This window comes from Aspergillus vadensis (genome assembly GCF_003184925.1).
Source record: "Aspergillus vadensis CBS 113365 unplaced genomic scaffold BO88scaffold_3, whole genome shotgun sequence".
Lineage (NCBI taxonomy): Eukaryota > Fungi > Ascomycota > Eurotiomycetes > Eurotiales > Aspergillaceae > Aspergillus > Aspergillus vadensis.
Window position 1 is genome coordinate 511,810 of NW_020292041.1, and position 15,602 is coordinate 527,411.

The following is a 15,602-nucleotide window of genomic DNA, read 5'->3' on the forward strand; positions in this document are numbered from 1 at the left end:
CGCTCCGATAATTGAACACTCCTCAAGAGCAGACAGCTGATCGCCATGGCTACTCGTCGCGGAGTCGGACTTGGTGCCTTTGCCAATCGCACTCAAGCCAGCCAGTCATTCGCAAATCATGGCGCCAATCTACGCTCCTCGCATCTCTCCTCTCTACAGACGCAACTGTCCGTATTCCAGTCATTACTCCACACCTTCGCGCTGGAACACAGCTCCACGATCAAGTCGAACCCGACATTCCGAGCGGAGTTTGCCCGCATGTGTAATGCTATAGGAGTTGATCCCCTCGCAGCCAGCAATGTCAAAGGAAAGAATGCGCGCAAAGGGTTAGGGGAGATTGGCAGCTTCTGGACGCAGATTATGGGCGGGGACATGAACGACTTCTACTTTGAGGTCGCTGTCAGAGTGGTGGAACTTTGTCGCGCTACGCGAAGCGAGAACGGCGGGTTAATAGGTGTTGAGGAGTGTCGGAAACGAGTAGGCAAGGGCAAGGCTATTGGTAGTGGACTGGAGGTTACAGAGTACGTACTCACTCACCCTTTGCTCTACCCATAACGAGTAACACGGTAGCTGACATGCGATATGCAGTGACGATGTTCTCCGAGCTGTCAAGAGTCTGGAACCGCTGGGATCTGGATTCTCGATTGTACATGTCGGCAGCAAGCAATATATTCGATCGATTCCCAAAGAGCTAAACACAGATCAGGCTACAGTCCTCGAGGCTATCCAGGTTCTTGGCTACGTAAGCATCTCTATGCTCCAAGCGAATTTGAATTGGGAGAAGGCTCGAGCACAGACTGTCATTGATGATCTACTGGCGGATGGCCTTGTCTGGCTCGATGCTCAGGCGGAGGAAAATGAGTATTGGTCACCTCAAAACTTGCTAGATGACAGTGGGTGAGCATGCTTTGTCGAAGGCTACTGCTCTTTGATATCATGATATATTCAGTGACAATCTTGGGCTTTGGGGCTGGTGCAAGTGTCCAGCAGGTACTGGATGCATGGAGATATATACTAATCGTTGCTCTTGACTGGCGATATACTAGAAATGGAAGGGGCATGCAAAATTTCAAAACGAAGTGGCCTTATTCTGAGGCTTCTGAGGCTGCTAAGGAATCGTCCCCGACATGTCATATATATCATGCCCAAGCCTGTTGAGAATCCTGACTGGTGGACTATACGAGGGTACTGAAGCGGCCACCCTACTTTATCTTTGATCTACCAAGGAATGCTTGATTTCACAGCATCTACGACTTGTACATTTGATTAAAGCGTTAGCGTGCATTGATTTTCAACCTTTGATACAAAATCTAGACTTTTCAGGCTCTGTATGTCCATCGTTCATTCCAAACGTGATATTCATCTGCGGAGAGTAAAAATACGGTATGCATGACAGTAGGAGAACTCTAAGTAGAAAAAGGGCTAGAGTGGCCCAACGGAAAAAAAAGTTGAAGAAAAAAAGGAACCATGATGGGTAAGAGCACACATGGAATCATACGCAGTTTAAATTCCAAGAAAAGGGAGCATTAGAACCATGAAAAAAGAAATCAATGCCATTAGAAATCATTTTTATGCCTTGATCGCTCCGCCCAATGCACCACCGCCAAACTGCTGTCCACCAGGCCGACGACCTTGTTGGCCACCAGGGAATCTGGGACCACCACGGGCTTGGCCACCACCTCGAGGACCACGGCCACCACGGGCGCCGGCGCCCTGATCGCGCTGGAAGGCGTTGGCCATGCCTTGCGTACGCTGCTCGAGAGTCTTCTCGTTGGACTCCAGAAGGTTCATCGACTTGTCGGCGAGGGTAACGATCTGGGACTGGAGACGCGACAGCTCAACACCCTTGCGGAAGACAATGGCGTCGTTGACCTGGTCGAGAGCAGCGGCCAGTTCCTCGTGAGAGATCATACGGCTGATGATAGCGGCAATCTTCTTCTCGGGGAGCTCGAACATGGTAGACAGGGTGGAGATGGAGAGGCTGTCGTAGAAGGGGGCGTAGGTGAAGAGGTAGGTGCGGAGACCCTCCTCCTGGATCTGCTGGGACAGCATCTCCTTGACCTTGTCGGGCTGGGGCATCAGATCCCAGATCTTGATCGAGTTGAGCATCTCAGCGGCCTTCTTCCAGTCACCGGCGGCGAGGAACTTGGCACTCATGATAACACCGTCACGGGTGTTCTCAGCGGGACCGGTGAAGACCTGGCGCTCGTTGTAGTCCAGCATACGACGGAAGGTCTTGGAGATGACACGACGCTTCATCTCGGGGGAGGAAGAAGTCTGAGCCATCAGAGGAACCTCCAGGAACATGCTCGACGTGAGGTAGATGCACTCGAGGAGCTCCAGGTTGATGTGCATGTGGAAGGGCAGCTGACGCTGACGCTCCAGACGCTCCTGTTCAGGCGAGACGGTGGAGTAGCGCTGGAGGATGATACCCTGAGCCAACAGCTCTTTCTGACGTCCACTGCCGCAGACCTCGGAGAGGGTGTTCTGGGCCTCGTAGATCAGGCCAGCACGGAAGGCACACAGACCGATCTGAACAAGGGTGCGGTTGAAGAGGATTTGGGTGGAAACGTCGAAGTTGGCAATGTTCTCGGTAAGGTGGGACATGAGCATCAGGTCACGAGAGCGGTAGTACTGGTCGTGCAGAGCAAGGAAGTAGATCTGGCACAGCATGGCACGAGCACGGATGATACCGTCGCTGTGCTTGAACAGGTAGCTGCAAAGGGTCTGCACAAGGTTGGTCACATCGCCGGTGTTGCCACGAGGAGTGATGTTGGTGTCCAGCTCGGAGGGAAGGACCTTCCAGGTACCCTCCTCCAGGATCGTGACGACCTGGGAAGGCTTGAAGTAGATGTGCTCCAATCTCCTCATGACCACGCGGTTAAGGCTGTCCTGGCGGGGGTCGCTCTTCTCGGACTGAGTAAGACCCTCGACGTAGGCCTGGGTGCGGACAAGGTTGGCGTACAGCTGCTTCTCGTCACCCAGACGGTCGATGTACTCGGCAGTGTGGGGGTCGATGTGCTGCAGGGAACGGGTGAGCTCATCATCCAGTCTCTCGACATACGAGACGATGCTGCCGGGAATGTGAAGGACCTCGCCGGGGGCGGGGGTGGGCTGCTTCTCATCATCCTCCCACTCCTCAGCACCCTCGGTCACGACATAGGTGCGGTTGTTCTCGAGAACGGACAGAAGGGTAGCGAATTCCTGCTCGGCGAACTTCCACTGATCGACGGCCATGTAGTTGCTGGTGGAGGAAGAGGTGAGATCGAAGCGGGTGGAGATCATGGTCAAGTAGATGCGGATACGCTGGTAAGGGGTCTGAGCAACCTCCAACAGCTTCTCCATCGTGCGGATCTGCTCCAGACGGTCGGTGTTCTTCTTTCCGCGGGATTCGACGATAACACGGAGGTGCTTCAGGATGCTCTCGGGGGTGTACTGGAGGGTCTTGCCGCCACGGCCGACGGTTGCGAATCCATCGTCATCACCGGCGGTGGAAAGAACAGGGGCTTCGATACGCTCGATCTTGGTCAGGCGAGGGGCAGCGGCGACGGGACGGGCCACTTCCTCCTTGGCTTCCATGAAGCCATCCTTGTTCTGCCTGTACTTGTCGATCTGAACGGCGTAGTCCTTGTTGTTCTTCTTGATACGCTGCTTAACGGCGTTGAATCCCTTGGCGTTGCTGGCGTTCATCTTCTTGTTGCTCGACTTCTGCTTCGAGATGGTCTCGTTGACGAAATCCTCCAGGTCCGCAACAGTCTTGACGTAGATCTTGGGGGTGGGGCCAGACTGGACAATCTTGACGATTTGACGGTTCAGCTTGTCGAACTCTAGAAAACGGATGTTAGTATCAAAAACCCATCCTTCCCTCCGCTGCCGATTCCGCAATTCCATCCTCTGATATCAGGGCCAAACGCACCTGTCGAGATGACCGCCCAATCGCTGATCTTCTCGGCATTTTCGATCAACTTGATGGTGTTTTCGAGTTCCTCCAACCGCTTGTCCTTGGCACTCTTGACGATAGTTACTCGTTCTTCATCTTCGCTCTCTTCGCTTTCGGAGACATTCTTCATGAAACGGTTCGCACCGGTCTTGCCGGCATCCTCGTCATCGGACGAGGACTCCTCCTCCTCAGACTCTTCCTCGCTGGACTCCTCCTCGGACTGCTCCTCCTCCTCGCGATCACTGTAGAGCTCCTCCTCGTCAGAGGAGCTGGACTCGCTGTCGCTACCGCCACCGTAGAAGAAACGCGACATGTTTGCGGATATTATTCAAACGCTGGAGATCGGGAAAGTCGCGGAAATCGAGGAACGGCGGTCTCAGTCGTCGCCGGGGGGATAACACGCAGGTTGGTAAGGCGGATCGGGCTGGTTCTTTTGCCTGGCAGGAAAATCCGTTGTGAGGGTTCCGAGCCGCAGAGGTTGGGCGGCGCGAGTCACACACGAAATTTAAGCGAGGCGGCGCCTAACCACAACAGGCAGGCGGCCAGTCTCCGGGACGCGGATGCCTTTGTTCTTTTTCCCCTCTCAACTCCAGATCTCAATGGATTCTGTTTCTATTTACTTTCACTAATGGGACCCTGTCAGATCAAGATCCACGGTCTACATACATTGCGGAGATTCGGGCGCAGAGACCAGACGAAATTATAGCGTTCCCCCGGCTTATTGGAGTTCCACCACGCTTCCCGTGTTCGATTTGTCGCATTCAATCTACTACTACCACACCACACCCACACCCCCCCGTGGGGAAGAGAGAAAGAGCAAGCAGCCTAGCTTTTCCAGCCCATCTAAACCCGGGCCTCATAACTCATATTTTACTATCCAAGTTACAGTCATGTTGCTCTTTGAATCGTGCAAAAAGGGACGGAACTAACAGAAAGGACATGTCTTGCATAGCACATAACAGGTGGGATCTCCGTGCAAATATTTGGGTAGAAGGAATTGAAAATTCAAGAATCAACATAAATCACCTCTTTCCGAGTACTCCTGGCTATGCCGAAAACAGCCACATACAGGAACCTAGGAGAATTGACGGGGGAAAAGGAATAAATGAGGATGGACATTGGGAAGCACTGCAGCGCTCAACTATAGGTAAAGGAGCACCTGTCCACCGTAGCGTGCTGCTGTAGCTTGACGAGCAGGCCATCCGTGTTCGCCGCCACGGCGGAGGTCTGAAGTTGAAAATATCCCTTGGGAACTTATGCTGCCTGTCACGTAGGGGACTTTTATCTGTCCCATGCCTAACAACAAGGCAAACCGGCTGTCACAGGACTTTCATGGAGACAGAACTCACACGTACCAAGGACCTATTCAGGTCTCGAGGAAAGCTGATGGTAATGAGCTAAAAACCAAGCAGGCTCTCAAATACCAGGAAGGAGGCCATTTGAATGTAGCTCTGCGTCTAGCTTCTGGCGATGGACGCGTAAAGGAGCACACACTTGCCTATACAGAAGAGAAAATGGCTTGTCCGTCAGGTCGATGGCACATGGATGTTCATCGGCCTGTTCCTGGGTATGCATGCTCTCAATGCCACTGGTTTTGGCCCATGAAGCCTTCGCCTCCCAATACCCCATCCTCAAGGGTTCGAATGAAGTCGCGGTTTCTTGTACCGCCTGTACGGCTTCCTCGTCGCCTCTGACCAGCGGAATTAGGGTCGACATACCCATCTGGAGGTGGTGGGTAATATGCTGGACTAGGCTGTAACCGAATAGGTGCATTGGGGTCGAGGTGGCTGGCCACGCGCTGGATTGTTGGCGGGATACCTCCCCCCTGAGGGTCCATGGTAGATGCTCGTTGCCGCCCAGCCCTTGTCGTTGCTTGCGCGTAGAGGCTCTGGGATGGCGCGTACTGTGCTTGGGGCACTTGGCCGGGTATGAGATTCATCTGGTGACCGTAGGCCGGTGGCTGAGTAGGGTACGGCGGAGGGGCACCTTGCTGGTGACCAGTGAACATTCCATTGTACATTGGCGGCGGCTGGGCATGCGTGGGTGTGTGGAACTGATTCAACTGCATAGCGTAGGCATTCTGTGCGGCTGACTGGGCGTGGGCTGCTTGTGCGGCCCTCTGCTTGCTGGCAGCTTCTGCCTGCTGCTGCTGTTGAATTCCGGGAGCAACAGTCTTGTTCAGCGATGAGTACTTCAGGTTCATCGGGGGCATGAAAGGCCCCGTGAACTTCTGTTGCGTGATGAAAGGATGCAGTTTGGCCTGTTGGGGCGACCAACGTTCAAGGGGATTGATGGCCAATAAGCCACGAACGAAGTCAATGAAAGCTACCCGGTTGTTCAATTCTAATGATTATAGTTAGTAGATGTCTGTATGGGGGATCGAATATAACCTACCTCGTTCAATCTCTGCTTGTTTCATATTCTTCCTCGGCATCGGGTAGCTGCGGATGATTTCTTCCAGGGTCGACGCTTGGAAGTACTTCTTGCTCGGCTGCTCCTTCGTGTTATGCTCTCGAGAATATTGCTCTAGGCTCTTAAGGCGATATGTCTTGCGACCGAACTCGTCCTGAGTCTTCTCGAAGAATTCCCCTGACTGCTTGCCCATCTCCAGCATCCATGTTGGCGGCAGGCCGAGCATTTCCACAATGCGACAAACTTGGTTGTATTCTGAAGAACCAGGGAAGAGCGGCAACCCTAGGAATAACTCGACGACAATGCAACCGAGAGACCACATGTCTATCGCGGATGAGTAGCTAAAGGTGAGTTAGTTTAGTCGTGCATAGAGAAAGGGATGACATGTCGAGGCCGGGCCTCAGGGATGCGCGTACGGTAAGCCAAGAAGGACCTCTGGTGAGCGGTAAAACCTAGACTGGATGTAGGTATAGACTGTCTGTCGCTCGTCACAGGCTGAACCAAAGTCGATGACTTTGATGATGGGGCTCTCGAGACTGCAATGGAGCACGGTTAGCATAGCAAACTCGAAGGTGTTTGGAGGGGTTGCTGACTTCTTTAGTAGAATATTTTCCGGCTTCAGATCGCAGTGAATTAAGTGTGCCTTATTCAAAAGACTCAATGCATTCAAAAGTTGCTGAGCAAATACACGTACTAACGTCGTGCTCAAGCCCCGGAACTGGTTCTGCTTGATCAGTTCGTAAAGATTGACGCTCAACAATTCGAACACCAAGCACAAGTGCTGTCGGTGGATGAAAGTATCCTTCAAGCGGAGCAAGTGGTGGTCGTCATTTTTGTCGTATCTGCTGTTGAGCTGCGATGGTTGTGAGAAATGGTGCGATAAATTCGACCCGCGGAGGTAGGGACGCTTACCAAGTCCAAGACCGACACCTCCATCATACTTTGGTTGAAATACGCAGTCTTGTTCTTGATGACCTTGACAGCTACAACCTCACCGGTTTTTAAATTTTGGCACTTGACAACTTGACCGAAGGTTCCTTGGCCCAGCACATCAAGGATAAGGTAACGGTTCCTAAATGCGATTAGCTTAAATCCCAGAGGAACTTCGTGGAGCACGCTTTAGGGCTAGACGTACTTGTGGCCGGCTTCCTCACTGCCCAATATGTCGTTAACATAGAGAATATAGTCACTATCCTCATTATCGTAACCATCGTTTTTCACGCCTTTACTGGGCTTGGTAAGGACACGCCTCGGGTTCCGGGACGACTCATAGTTGAAGCCCGGGTTGCATATTCGATAAGTGGCGGGGAGATGTGTTGTTAACGCTTGCAGAGGCTGTACACATGTTAGCAGATGCCTATCCCATAGCCTTTGATGTCCATGTGCTTACGCTGATGAAACCACCATCAGGATTGGCGCGTCTGTAAGGTGGCTGCGCATTCGTGCGTGGTTGAAGTTCCTGGATTGACTTGATCTTCTGGAACTTCGGAACAGGGCCTCGGCCTGGCTGCTGGCTTCCACCGGATATAGACGCAGAGCGCGGCGACCTTCCATCTTGTGCAAATGCGGCGTTGAGCTGCGAGCCCGCCGAGGGCGGATAGTACTGATCAGGGCTCATGTCGGTAGGCTGAAGCGGGGGGAGTCTAGGGGGACGTGACGCAGCTGTCGGGAGAGGTGTTAGCGGTTATACTTTCAAAATCTGGATAACTCGCAAGCGTTGATACTCACAGGGTGGTGATTGAAACGCCTGAGGAGGGGAGGCGTAGGTTGAACCTCTTGTCGGCGACCGCCGTGGTTGATTCGGCCCGGGCGGGAAAGCATACGAGTTATGCGATTTCCCAGGACTCGCATTGAACGACATGGAAGGAGACAAGACATTCATAGGAGAGTACCTGCGAGCAGCAGATGACTCTTCGCTTGGGAAGTATTGTGATGACGGTCGGCTATGATGGGTCGGTCTTGTCGAGTACTTGGCCCGGTTGTACGGATCCGCATCCTCCATCGTGGTGTCCGCATCGGTGACATAATCCCGACTACGTGGCGTCGCAGCGGGAGACGAAGCCATCGAGACAGTTCTGGAATTCGCACCGATCGAAGATGGTTTGGCGGTGGTGCCAGGAGATTGGAAGGGTTCGTAGGTGTAGCCCACCGGCGGCTGCGAGTGCTGTGGCTGGGCGCCGTATTTTGAGGCTAGCTGTTGTGGATTAGACGTCAACCCGTTGTTGAACTGCGCGGGATGCCCCATTAAGGGATCCTGGTATGCCTGCCACTGGGAATCCATGGCTTCCTCCTCCCGTATAGCGGCGTCTCGTGAAGGTCAAGTGGGAGATCAGATCAGATCGGACATATGATGATCATTTATCAGTGTCGACAGCGCACATGCACCACGATCGGGGGTTAGATAGTAGCAGCGGGGACGGCAGACGCACGTAGCGCAATCAGGCGGAGACGACGCGGGACACCGGGAAGTGGTGGTGCAAATCGAAATTCGGAGGGGAGACGACACGGAGGAATTGAAGCTAGATTCGAATTGCGTCGAACCTCATTATTCGAACAGCAGGCTGTTCTGATGATGAGGGCTCAGAAGGGGCGAGAGGGGAGGCGGCCAGTAGACGGACGGAGTGGGCGGTCGCAATCCACAATGACGGGTGCGACGCAGTAGCCAATATCGATGCGGCAGCTGACACGCGAAGGGGGTTTGGTCGGTTAGGTTTGGGGGGGAAGGACGGCGACTGAACCAACTAACTGTTGGAACTCCCAAGGGAAGGATGGGAATCCAGACAGCAAGTTAAACAGTCGAGGAGTAGATATGGGTGAAGAGGGGGGAATCTGGAAGCAAGTCCAGACAATGGGCACTGAGTGAAACTAGTGCGGAGGGGGGGGGGGAAAGGGAAGAAGAGAGGGAAGAGAGGGTAAGTTGATTTCAGTTCGTGGAGGTGGAGATACCCTCTGACTCTGACTGACTGTGAGAGTGAGCACTGAGCAGCAGCGAGATCCGACGGCGGGCCTCAGGCTGCCGTTGGGTTGGGGCGTTTGTTTTGCAAATGGAATGGTGCCGGGAAAGAGCCACCCACGGACCAACCTGATACTACTCTCTTTTTTCTTCCTTCGCTGGATACTGACTGTTCTAATGGCTGATCTCACGACTTTGGGGATGACCCCTCTTTCATCTCCACGACTCCCCTCTCTGCAAGGCAAGTGTGAGTGTGGGTGAGAGAGAGTGTGTGTGAGGGTGTGAGTGTACGTGCGTGCAGGCAGATTGGTAGGGATCTTGTCGATAGATGATGAATCGACTGCCAGCAAATCGAGGCCACCCCGGTTTCCAAAAAGGCAAACGAAAGGGAGGACACAGACAGACACAACAACAAGCCAGAGAATGGAAAGACCAATGCAATTAAATACTAGCTAGCATTCCCATCTAGCCACCGGCCAGGGTTAGACCCAACATTAATTTTGGCCTACATCAAGGTGTAACTAGGCAATTAAATAATCATGGCGACTAGACTATTTGATGTCTGTCTGAGGTCTGAGTCTTTTTGCCTGCCTCGCGACCAACCTCTTGGACGACGATCTGCCTTCATTCGGAAACATCCGCTGCCCCCTTGGGCATTCAAGTCCAACAGCACTGTTCTGGTATAGCTCGCTATACGAGCAGACCTAATACAATAATGCCTTTTCCTGCTGTTAATAATTCGGGGAGAAGGATGGCCTGGGCCCGAGACGGTTGCTAATGCCATGAGTGGTGATTGTAATTGTCTCGAGTACTGTACTACGGTTCCCTCTGCGTCATTGCCGTTTGCAGAAGCGGTTGCCAACCCTCATAACATTTGATTTGCACTTGTTCCAGGCCCAACAACATACGGAACCAAGACCAGGCGGTATATTCCACTTTTCCTCATAATGAAAGATTGGCTCCGGGGGGCATACCCGAAGCCCAAGGGATTTCAGTAGGGTGATGACACTATCTATCATCTGAGTGAGGTGTGTGAGGTGCACTGAGGCAACACACGGGCCTCAACCAGTCCCGGTGACGTGGGAGGCTACGTGGTGGATGACTAACCGCCCATGGGCTAGGCACCAGGGCGGTGAGTCCCAGGCTGCCGTCGGTGAAATCTTTCTGCCGGCTCTATGGTTATCGTCGCGGTCCTTGTAGACATGGTCTGGCGCGGACCATCGCCAGTCCCATCCAGTCTTCGGAGGTTTCAATCTTTTTACTTTCACTTTCTCACAATCAGGCTGACACCTCCAGAGCCTGTGCGTAATTAATAGCTTTTTGCGCTATAGACTGGCTCTCATTAATCGGTATCGGTCAAATTGAACCCTGCCAGACTTACTTCGAACTACACATCGGTGACGCCACTTGCTGCAATGACCCTGGTATCATCTTTTTCATGACCACTATAATATCACACATAACTCTTACTTCTCCTTTAAGAACGACTATAAACTACGACCACATATTAAATTAGTGGAAAATAAAGAGACGATCGTGAAATTTGTCAGACTTGATAATCGCGCTGTTCATCTAGAAATTCACACAGGACCATGGATGACGCAAATGTGAACGATGTGGATGTCGCTGCGTCCAAAAATGGCTCGAATGAAGAGATCAAAAAGGAAGAACAGCCGGAACAACATGCAATCTCGGCATCGGATCCACCTGAATCTGAAGCAGCTCTAAACCAAGGGCATTCGGCAAACGCCGATGAAGCAAGTCGATTACGTGAATTGCAGGCCGATGTTCGTGATCAGGATGATCTCGAAAGGGACATTTCTCGTCAGGTACATTTCACTGGTCAATTTCTAAATGAGCCGAGAGTGCTGACGACTATGGTAGGCCGACAAGTTGCTCATGGAGCAGGCTGATGAACGGGATAGCAAGAGATTAGAGAAAACCACACTAGAAAAACAGTATGGTTATGATGATGCTGAGATGTATGCGTGAGGCTTACACTGAATGAATCCAGGAAGCTCGAGAGCCAAATCTTGAAATTGCATCAACGTTTGTCGCAGCCAGTTGGCACCTCTGCGAGAGTCCGTATCAGAAATGAGATTGAGAAGCTGGAAAGCCGCAATGCGGCACTGGCAACTGACCTTACCGAAATCCAGCAAAGGATGGACGAAAGGCACCAAGGACAAGAAGCTGGTTCTCAGACCACCGGGACTGGCCGCTTGCCTAATGAGTCGCGCCGGGACTATCTCATTCGAACGGGAAAGATTACGCCATTTTCCAACATGAGCTCGGGGCCAAACCATGGTCCTCTTGCCAGTCTTCAGGATGCCTTGATCGATGCAGAGGACGAACGTGATGAAAGGGAAGCATTGGAGCAGGTGAAAAACCGGTCAGCTGTTTCACATCGTAACCTCATACGACCTGGGTTCGGGTTCGACGAGACTCCCGAATCCAGCATAGTGGATGAAGCGCCTACCTCTCGAGCAAGTAAGCGCCGAAAGATAGACCGCGAGTCTTATGATGACGAACAAGAAGCTCGTGAACAAGACACCAAGGTATCCTTCGAAGATAATTTCGAGGATCAGGATGAATCTGCTAGCTATGTTGATTCTGAAAGGCAGTCGTCTGTATCGGAAGATGAAGAAGAATTCCTACCTGAAGAGAGGCCAAAACGTACGGCAAAGCCGGTAAAGGCTCCAAAGTCTTCAGGTGATGTTGAAGATTTCAGCGGGATGGATGATGGAAATGAACAGCTCTATCAAGCTAGGCTTCAATATTGGGTCAGTCGAAGGGCTGCTGCTAGGAAAAGAGCGCTTGAAGCTCGTGCTGCAAGCCATAGACCCGAAGAAGTTGCCGCTGGAGACACTGTGGATGTAATGGATCAAGATGAACAGGAAGAATGGTTCATGCCTCATCCGACAGTTGCAGATATGCCTTATGACAATGGCTACCGAATACCCGGTGATATACATCCCCTTTTGTTTGACTATCAGAAGACCGGAGTACAGTGGTTATGGGAGTTACAACAACAGCAAGTAGGTGGCATCATCGGCGATGAGATGGGTCTTGGCAAGACTATCCAAGTCATATCTTTCCTTGCTGGTCTCCATTACAGCAAAAAGTTGACGAAGCCGGTCATTGTCGTATGTCCCGCCACGGTCATGAAGCAGTGGGTGAATGAGTTCCACCGTTGGTGGCCTCCTTTTCGTGTATCCATCCTGCACACGTCCGGTAGTGGAATGGTCAACATCCGGAATGAGAGCAGCAGAGAAGATGCTCTTCTGTCTCAGTCGTGGAACGCCTCGGGTTCCCGTGGCATGCCCAGTGGCTCGAAGGCAGCGAGGAAGGTCGTCAAGCGTGTAGTGGAAGAAGGGCATGTACTGGTCACTACTTACTCGGGCCTACAGACCTATGCGTCTCTCGTAATCCCGATTGAATGGGGCTGCGCTGTTCTGGATGAAGGGCACAAGATTCGGAATCCGAACACTTCCATTACTATTCACTGCAAGGAACTTCGAACACCCCATCGCATTATCCTATCAGGTACCCCGATGCAGAACAATCTTACAGAGCTCTGGTCTTTGTTCGATTTTGTCTTTCCAATGCGTCTGGGGACTCTGGTGAACTTCCGGAATCAATTCGAGTTCCCCATCCGTCAGGGTGGGTACGCGAATGCCTCCAATCTGCAAGTCCAGACGGCTGCCAAATGTGCCGAGACCCTCAAGGATGCTATTAGTCCATACCTTTTGCAGCGGTTCAAGATTGATGTTGCGGCGGATCTGCCCAAGAAGAGTGAGCAAGTGCTGTTCTGCAAGTTGACAAAGCCTCAGCGACAAGCATATGAGGCGTTCCTGGGTTCCGAGGAGATGAAATCCATCCTCAACGGGCGTCGGCAAGTTTTATTCGGTGTCGATATATTACGAAAGATCTGCAACCATCCCGATCTACAAAACCACAAGCTGATGTCTTCAACGGCAGGCTATGGTGGTGGATCAAAGTCCGGCAAAATGCAGGTCGTCAAGTCGCTGCTGGAGCTATGGAAGGATACTGGGCATAAGACTTTGCTGTTCACACAGCATCGAATCATGCTCGATATTCTGGAGAAGTTCGTGAACTCACTGTCCGGATTTAACTACCGTCGAATGGATGGCACTACACCCATCCAGCACCGGCAAGCTATGGTGGACGACTTCAACAATGACCCAAGCCTACATGTTTTCCTACTTACCACAAAGGTTGGTGGGTTGGGTGTGAATTTGACGGGTGCTGATCGGGTTATTATATACGACCCCGATTGGAACCCCTCGACCGATGTGCAGGCGCGGGAGCGGGCCTGGAGACTAGGACAAAAGCGCGACGTCACCGTCTACCGGCTTATGACAGCAGGCACTATTGAAGAGAAGATCTACCATCGTCAGATCTTCAAGCAATTTCTTACGAATAAAATTCTCCGAGATCCCAAGCAACGCCAGACTTTCCAGCTGAGCGATCTCCATGATCTCTTCTCCCTAGGAGACGAAGGGCAAGGTCCCACCGAAACCAGTAAGATCTTCAAAGATGCGGACGTCACATATGAAGACAGTGATGGCGCCTTGCGCAAGTCCAACGCGGCGACCAAATCACCTGCTGCCTCACATAGCGCGCAGGAAGAGAAGAAAGACATCAGCAAGGTTGTTGGCGTGGCCGCAGTCGAACAATTCCAAGGAGAACCGGAGCAACAGAGCGAGCAGGAGAAGGGCACTCCCGGTGCCAACTCGGAGTCCCGCATCATGGAGGGCATCTTTGCCCGATCCGGGGTCCATTCAGCGCTGGAGCACGACCAAATCGTGAACGGCAAGCGCGTGGTGCGAGCGGACCCCAAGATAATCGAGGCGGAAGCGAAGCGGGTGGCAGCAGAAGCAGCAGAGGAGCTGCGGCGAGCGGGCGAGGCAGCGCGGTCTGTGCCAATTGGCACTCCAACCTGGACGGGCCAATTTGGCCTGGCTGGGAAACCCGAAGAACAGCTCCCCAGCCGACCTGCATTTGGAGGGAGCAGTAGCGCCGCCAGACGAGCAGTAGCCGGTCCATCCTCAGCCAGCATCCTGGCGAATCTCTCTGCGCGCACACCGTCCCCGCGCAGCGGCAGCAACAGTCCCGCGCCATCGCGCACCCCCAGCGGAATCGATTTCATCACGATGATTCGAGACTTCATCACAGCCCAGGGCGGGTCAGTGTATACCCAAATGTTGATCGATCATTTCAACCGCTACTGCACCACACCGCAACGGTCGGCCGAGTTCAAGGAGATGTTGAAGACAATAGCCGTGCTGGACAAGGGGGGACGAAACGGGCGCGGGAAATGGGCCTTGAAACCAGAATATGCCAAGCGACGATGATTGCCACATAATGGCATATTGTATACTAGATATGAGATCACATTAGGCGTTGGGCAACCATGGATGGTTAGATTAATTGCGTTTTGGAAGGGTCGATACCTATATACCATGCTACTATACAGTTATGTATCAGGGATATCCATGTCCCGAAGGGCTGAAAAGTTGAAAGTTGAAACAAACTATCCGCCGATCCAATGCCCCTTTGTGTAATTCTACTCATCTATAGATAGTAATTATCATCATTATTGTACAACACAATGCACTGATCATCAAAAGCCCAAGTAAACGACGTAACCGTAATCTCTATGACGTACAACCATTGTAGACAGACTGATTATTGAGTTCTTTTTCAGCTACAGTAAGTAGTCTAAACGACGTTTCCTACACGACCAAAGAAGGAACTTATGCGGATACTATTACCCCGCGGGAAAAGAACGTGATAAACGAACTGGTTCCGTGGATAGCGATCGTCCTTTTCTTTCAAGCCCCAGTGTTTGCTTTGTGGGTGGGGTGTGGGTGTGGGTTTTGTGTCATGAAAGACAATAGTGTGAACCAGAGAAGGGGAGGGAATGGAACGGGGAGGAAATCATGATGTCAGTTGCATTGAAAAGTACGGCGGGCCCCATTCTATGGGGAAATATGGATATGACTTTTCTGGGCTTGAGGATGGCATAGCCACGGTGTAGTAGTACGGAGTAGGGTTGGTAAGGGTGCAGGTACGAAAGTCTAGACAGTTACTAGTTACTACTTACTAGGACGCTGTAAGTAAGAAAGTCTGAGTGAGTGAGTTGTTTCAAGACCAATCGGAGTGGTGGTGTGATCGGGAAGTCAAAGTCCACTTTTTTTCTGCAGGTTAAAATTTATTATCCAGTTACGTGATGTGATGATGGTCGTGATCGGCTTCAGGGGGAAGTGATTAATT

The 15,602-nt window shown here is 52.1% G+C and overlaps 4 protein-coding genes across 4 annotated transcripts; 2 read left to right on the forward strand and 2 right to left on the reverse strand.

Annotated features, from left to right (window-relative positions):
* Positions 1-45: 45 nt before the first annotated feature.
* Positions 46-901, forward strand: BO88DRAFT_432484 (ESCRT-II subunit protein SNF8; the record flags this gene model as incomplete). The annotated part of the gene is made up of 2 exons (XM_025709363.1): positions 46-521; positions 589-901. 2 exons carry the CDS (start codon positions 46-48, stop codon positions 899-901), a joined length of 789 nt encoding a protein of 262 aa, XP_025566422.1.
* Positions 902-1,224: 323 nt separating this feature from the next.
* nip1 (translation initiation factor eIF3 core subunit c) lies at positions 1,225-4,393 on the reverse strand. Its single transcript, XM_025705922.1, has 2 exons — positions 3,917-4,393; positions 1,225-3,827 (listed from the first exon to the last, which is right to left on the reverse strand). Exons 1-2 carry the CDS (start codon positions 4,251-4,253, stop codon positions 1,570-1,572), a joined length of 2,595 nt encoding a protein of 864 aa, XP_025566423.1. The 5' UTR covers positions 4,254-4,393; the 3' UTR covers positions 1,225-1,569.
* Positions 4,394-5,519: 1,126 nt separating this feature from the next.
* BO88DRAFT_422404 (putative protein kinase Yak1) lies at positions 5,520-8,633 on the reverse strand (the record flags this gene model as incomplete). Its single annotated transcript, XM_025708571.1, has 8 exons — positions 5,520-6,283; positions 6,335-6,693; positions 6,769-6,888; positions 6,946-7,205; positions 7,265-7,424; positions 7,488-7,687; positions 7,743-8,014; positions 8,081-8,633. The coding sequence occupies 8 exons, from the start codon at positions 8,631-8,633 to the stop codon at positions 5,520-5,522; spliced, it is 2,688 nt and encodes an 895-aa protein (XP_025566424.1).
* Positions 8,634-10,515: 1,882 nt separating this feature from the next.
* Positions 10,516-14,873, forward strand: BO88DRAFT_358462 (DNA-dependent ATPase RAD26). The gene is made up of 3 exons (XM_025703788.1): positions 10,516-11,134; positions 11,190-11,263; positions 11,320-14,873. Exons 1-3 carry the CDS (start codon positions 10,898-10,900, stop codon positions 14,678-14,680), a joined length of 3,672 nt encoding a protein of 1,223 aa, XP_025566425.1. The 5' UTR covers positions 10,516-10,897; the 3' UTR covers positions 14,681-14,873.
* The last annotated feature ends 729 nt before the right edge of the window (positions 14,874-15,602 follow it).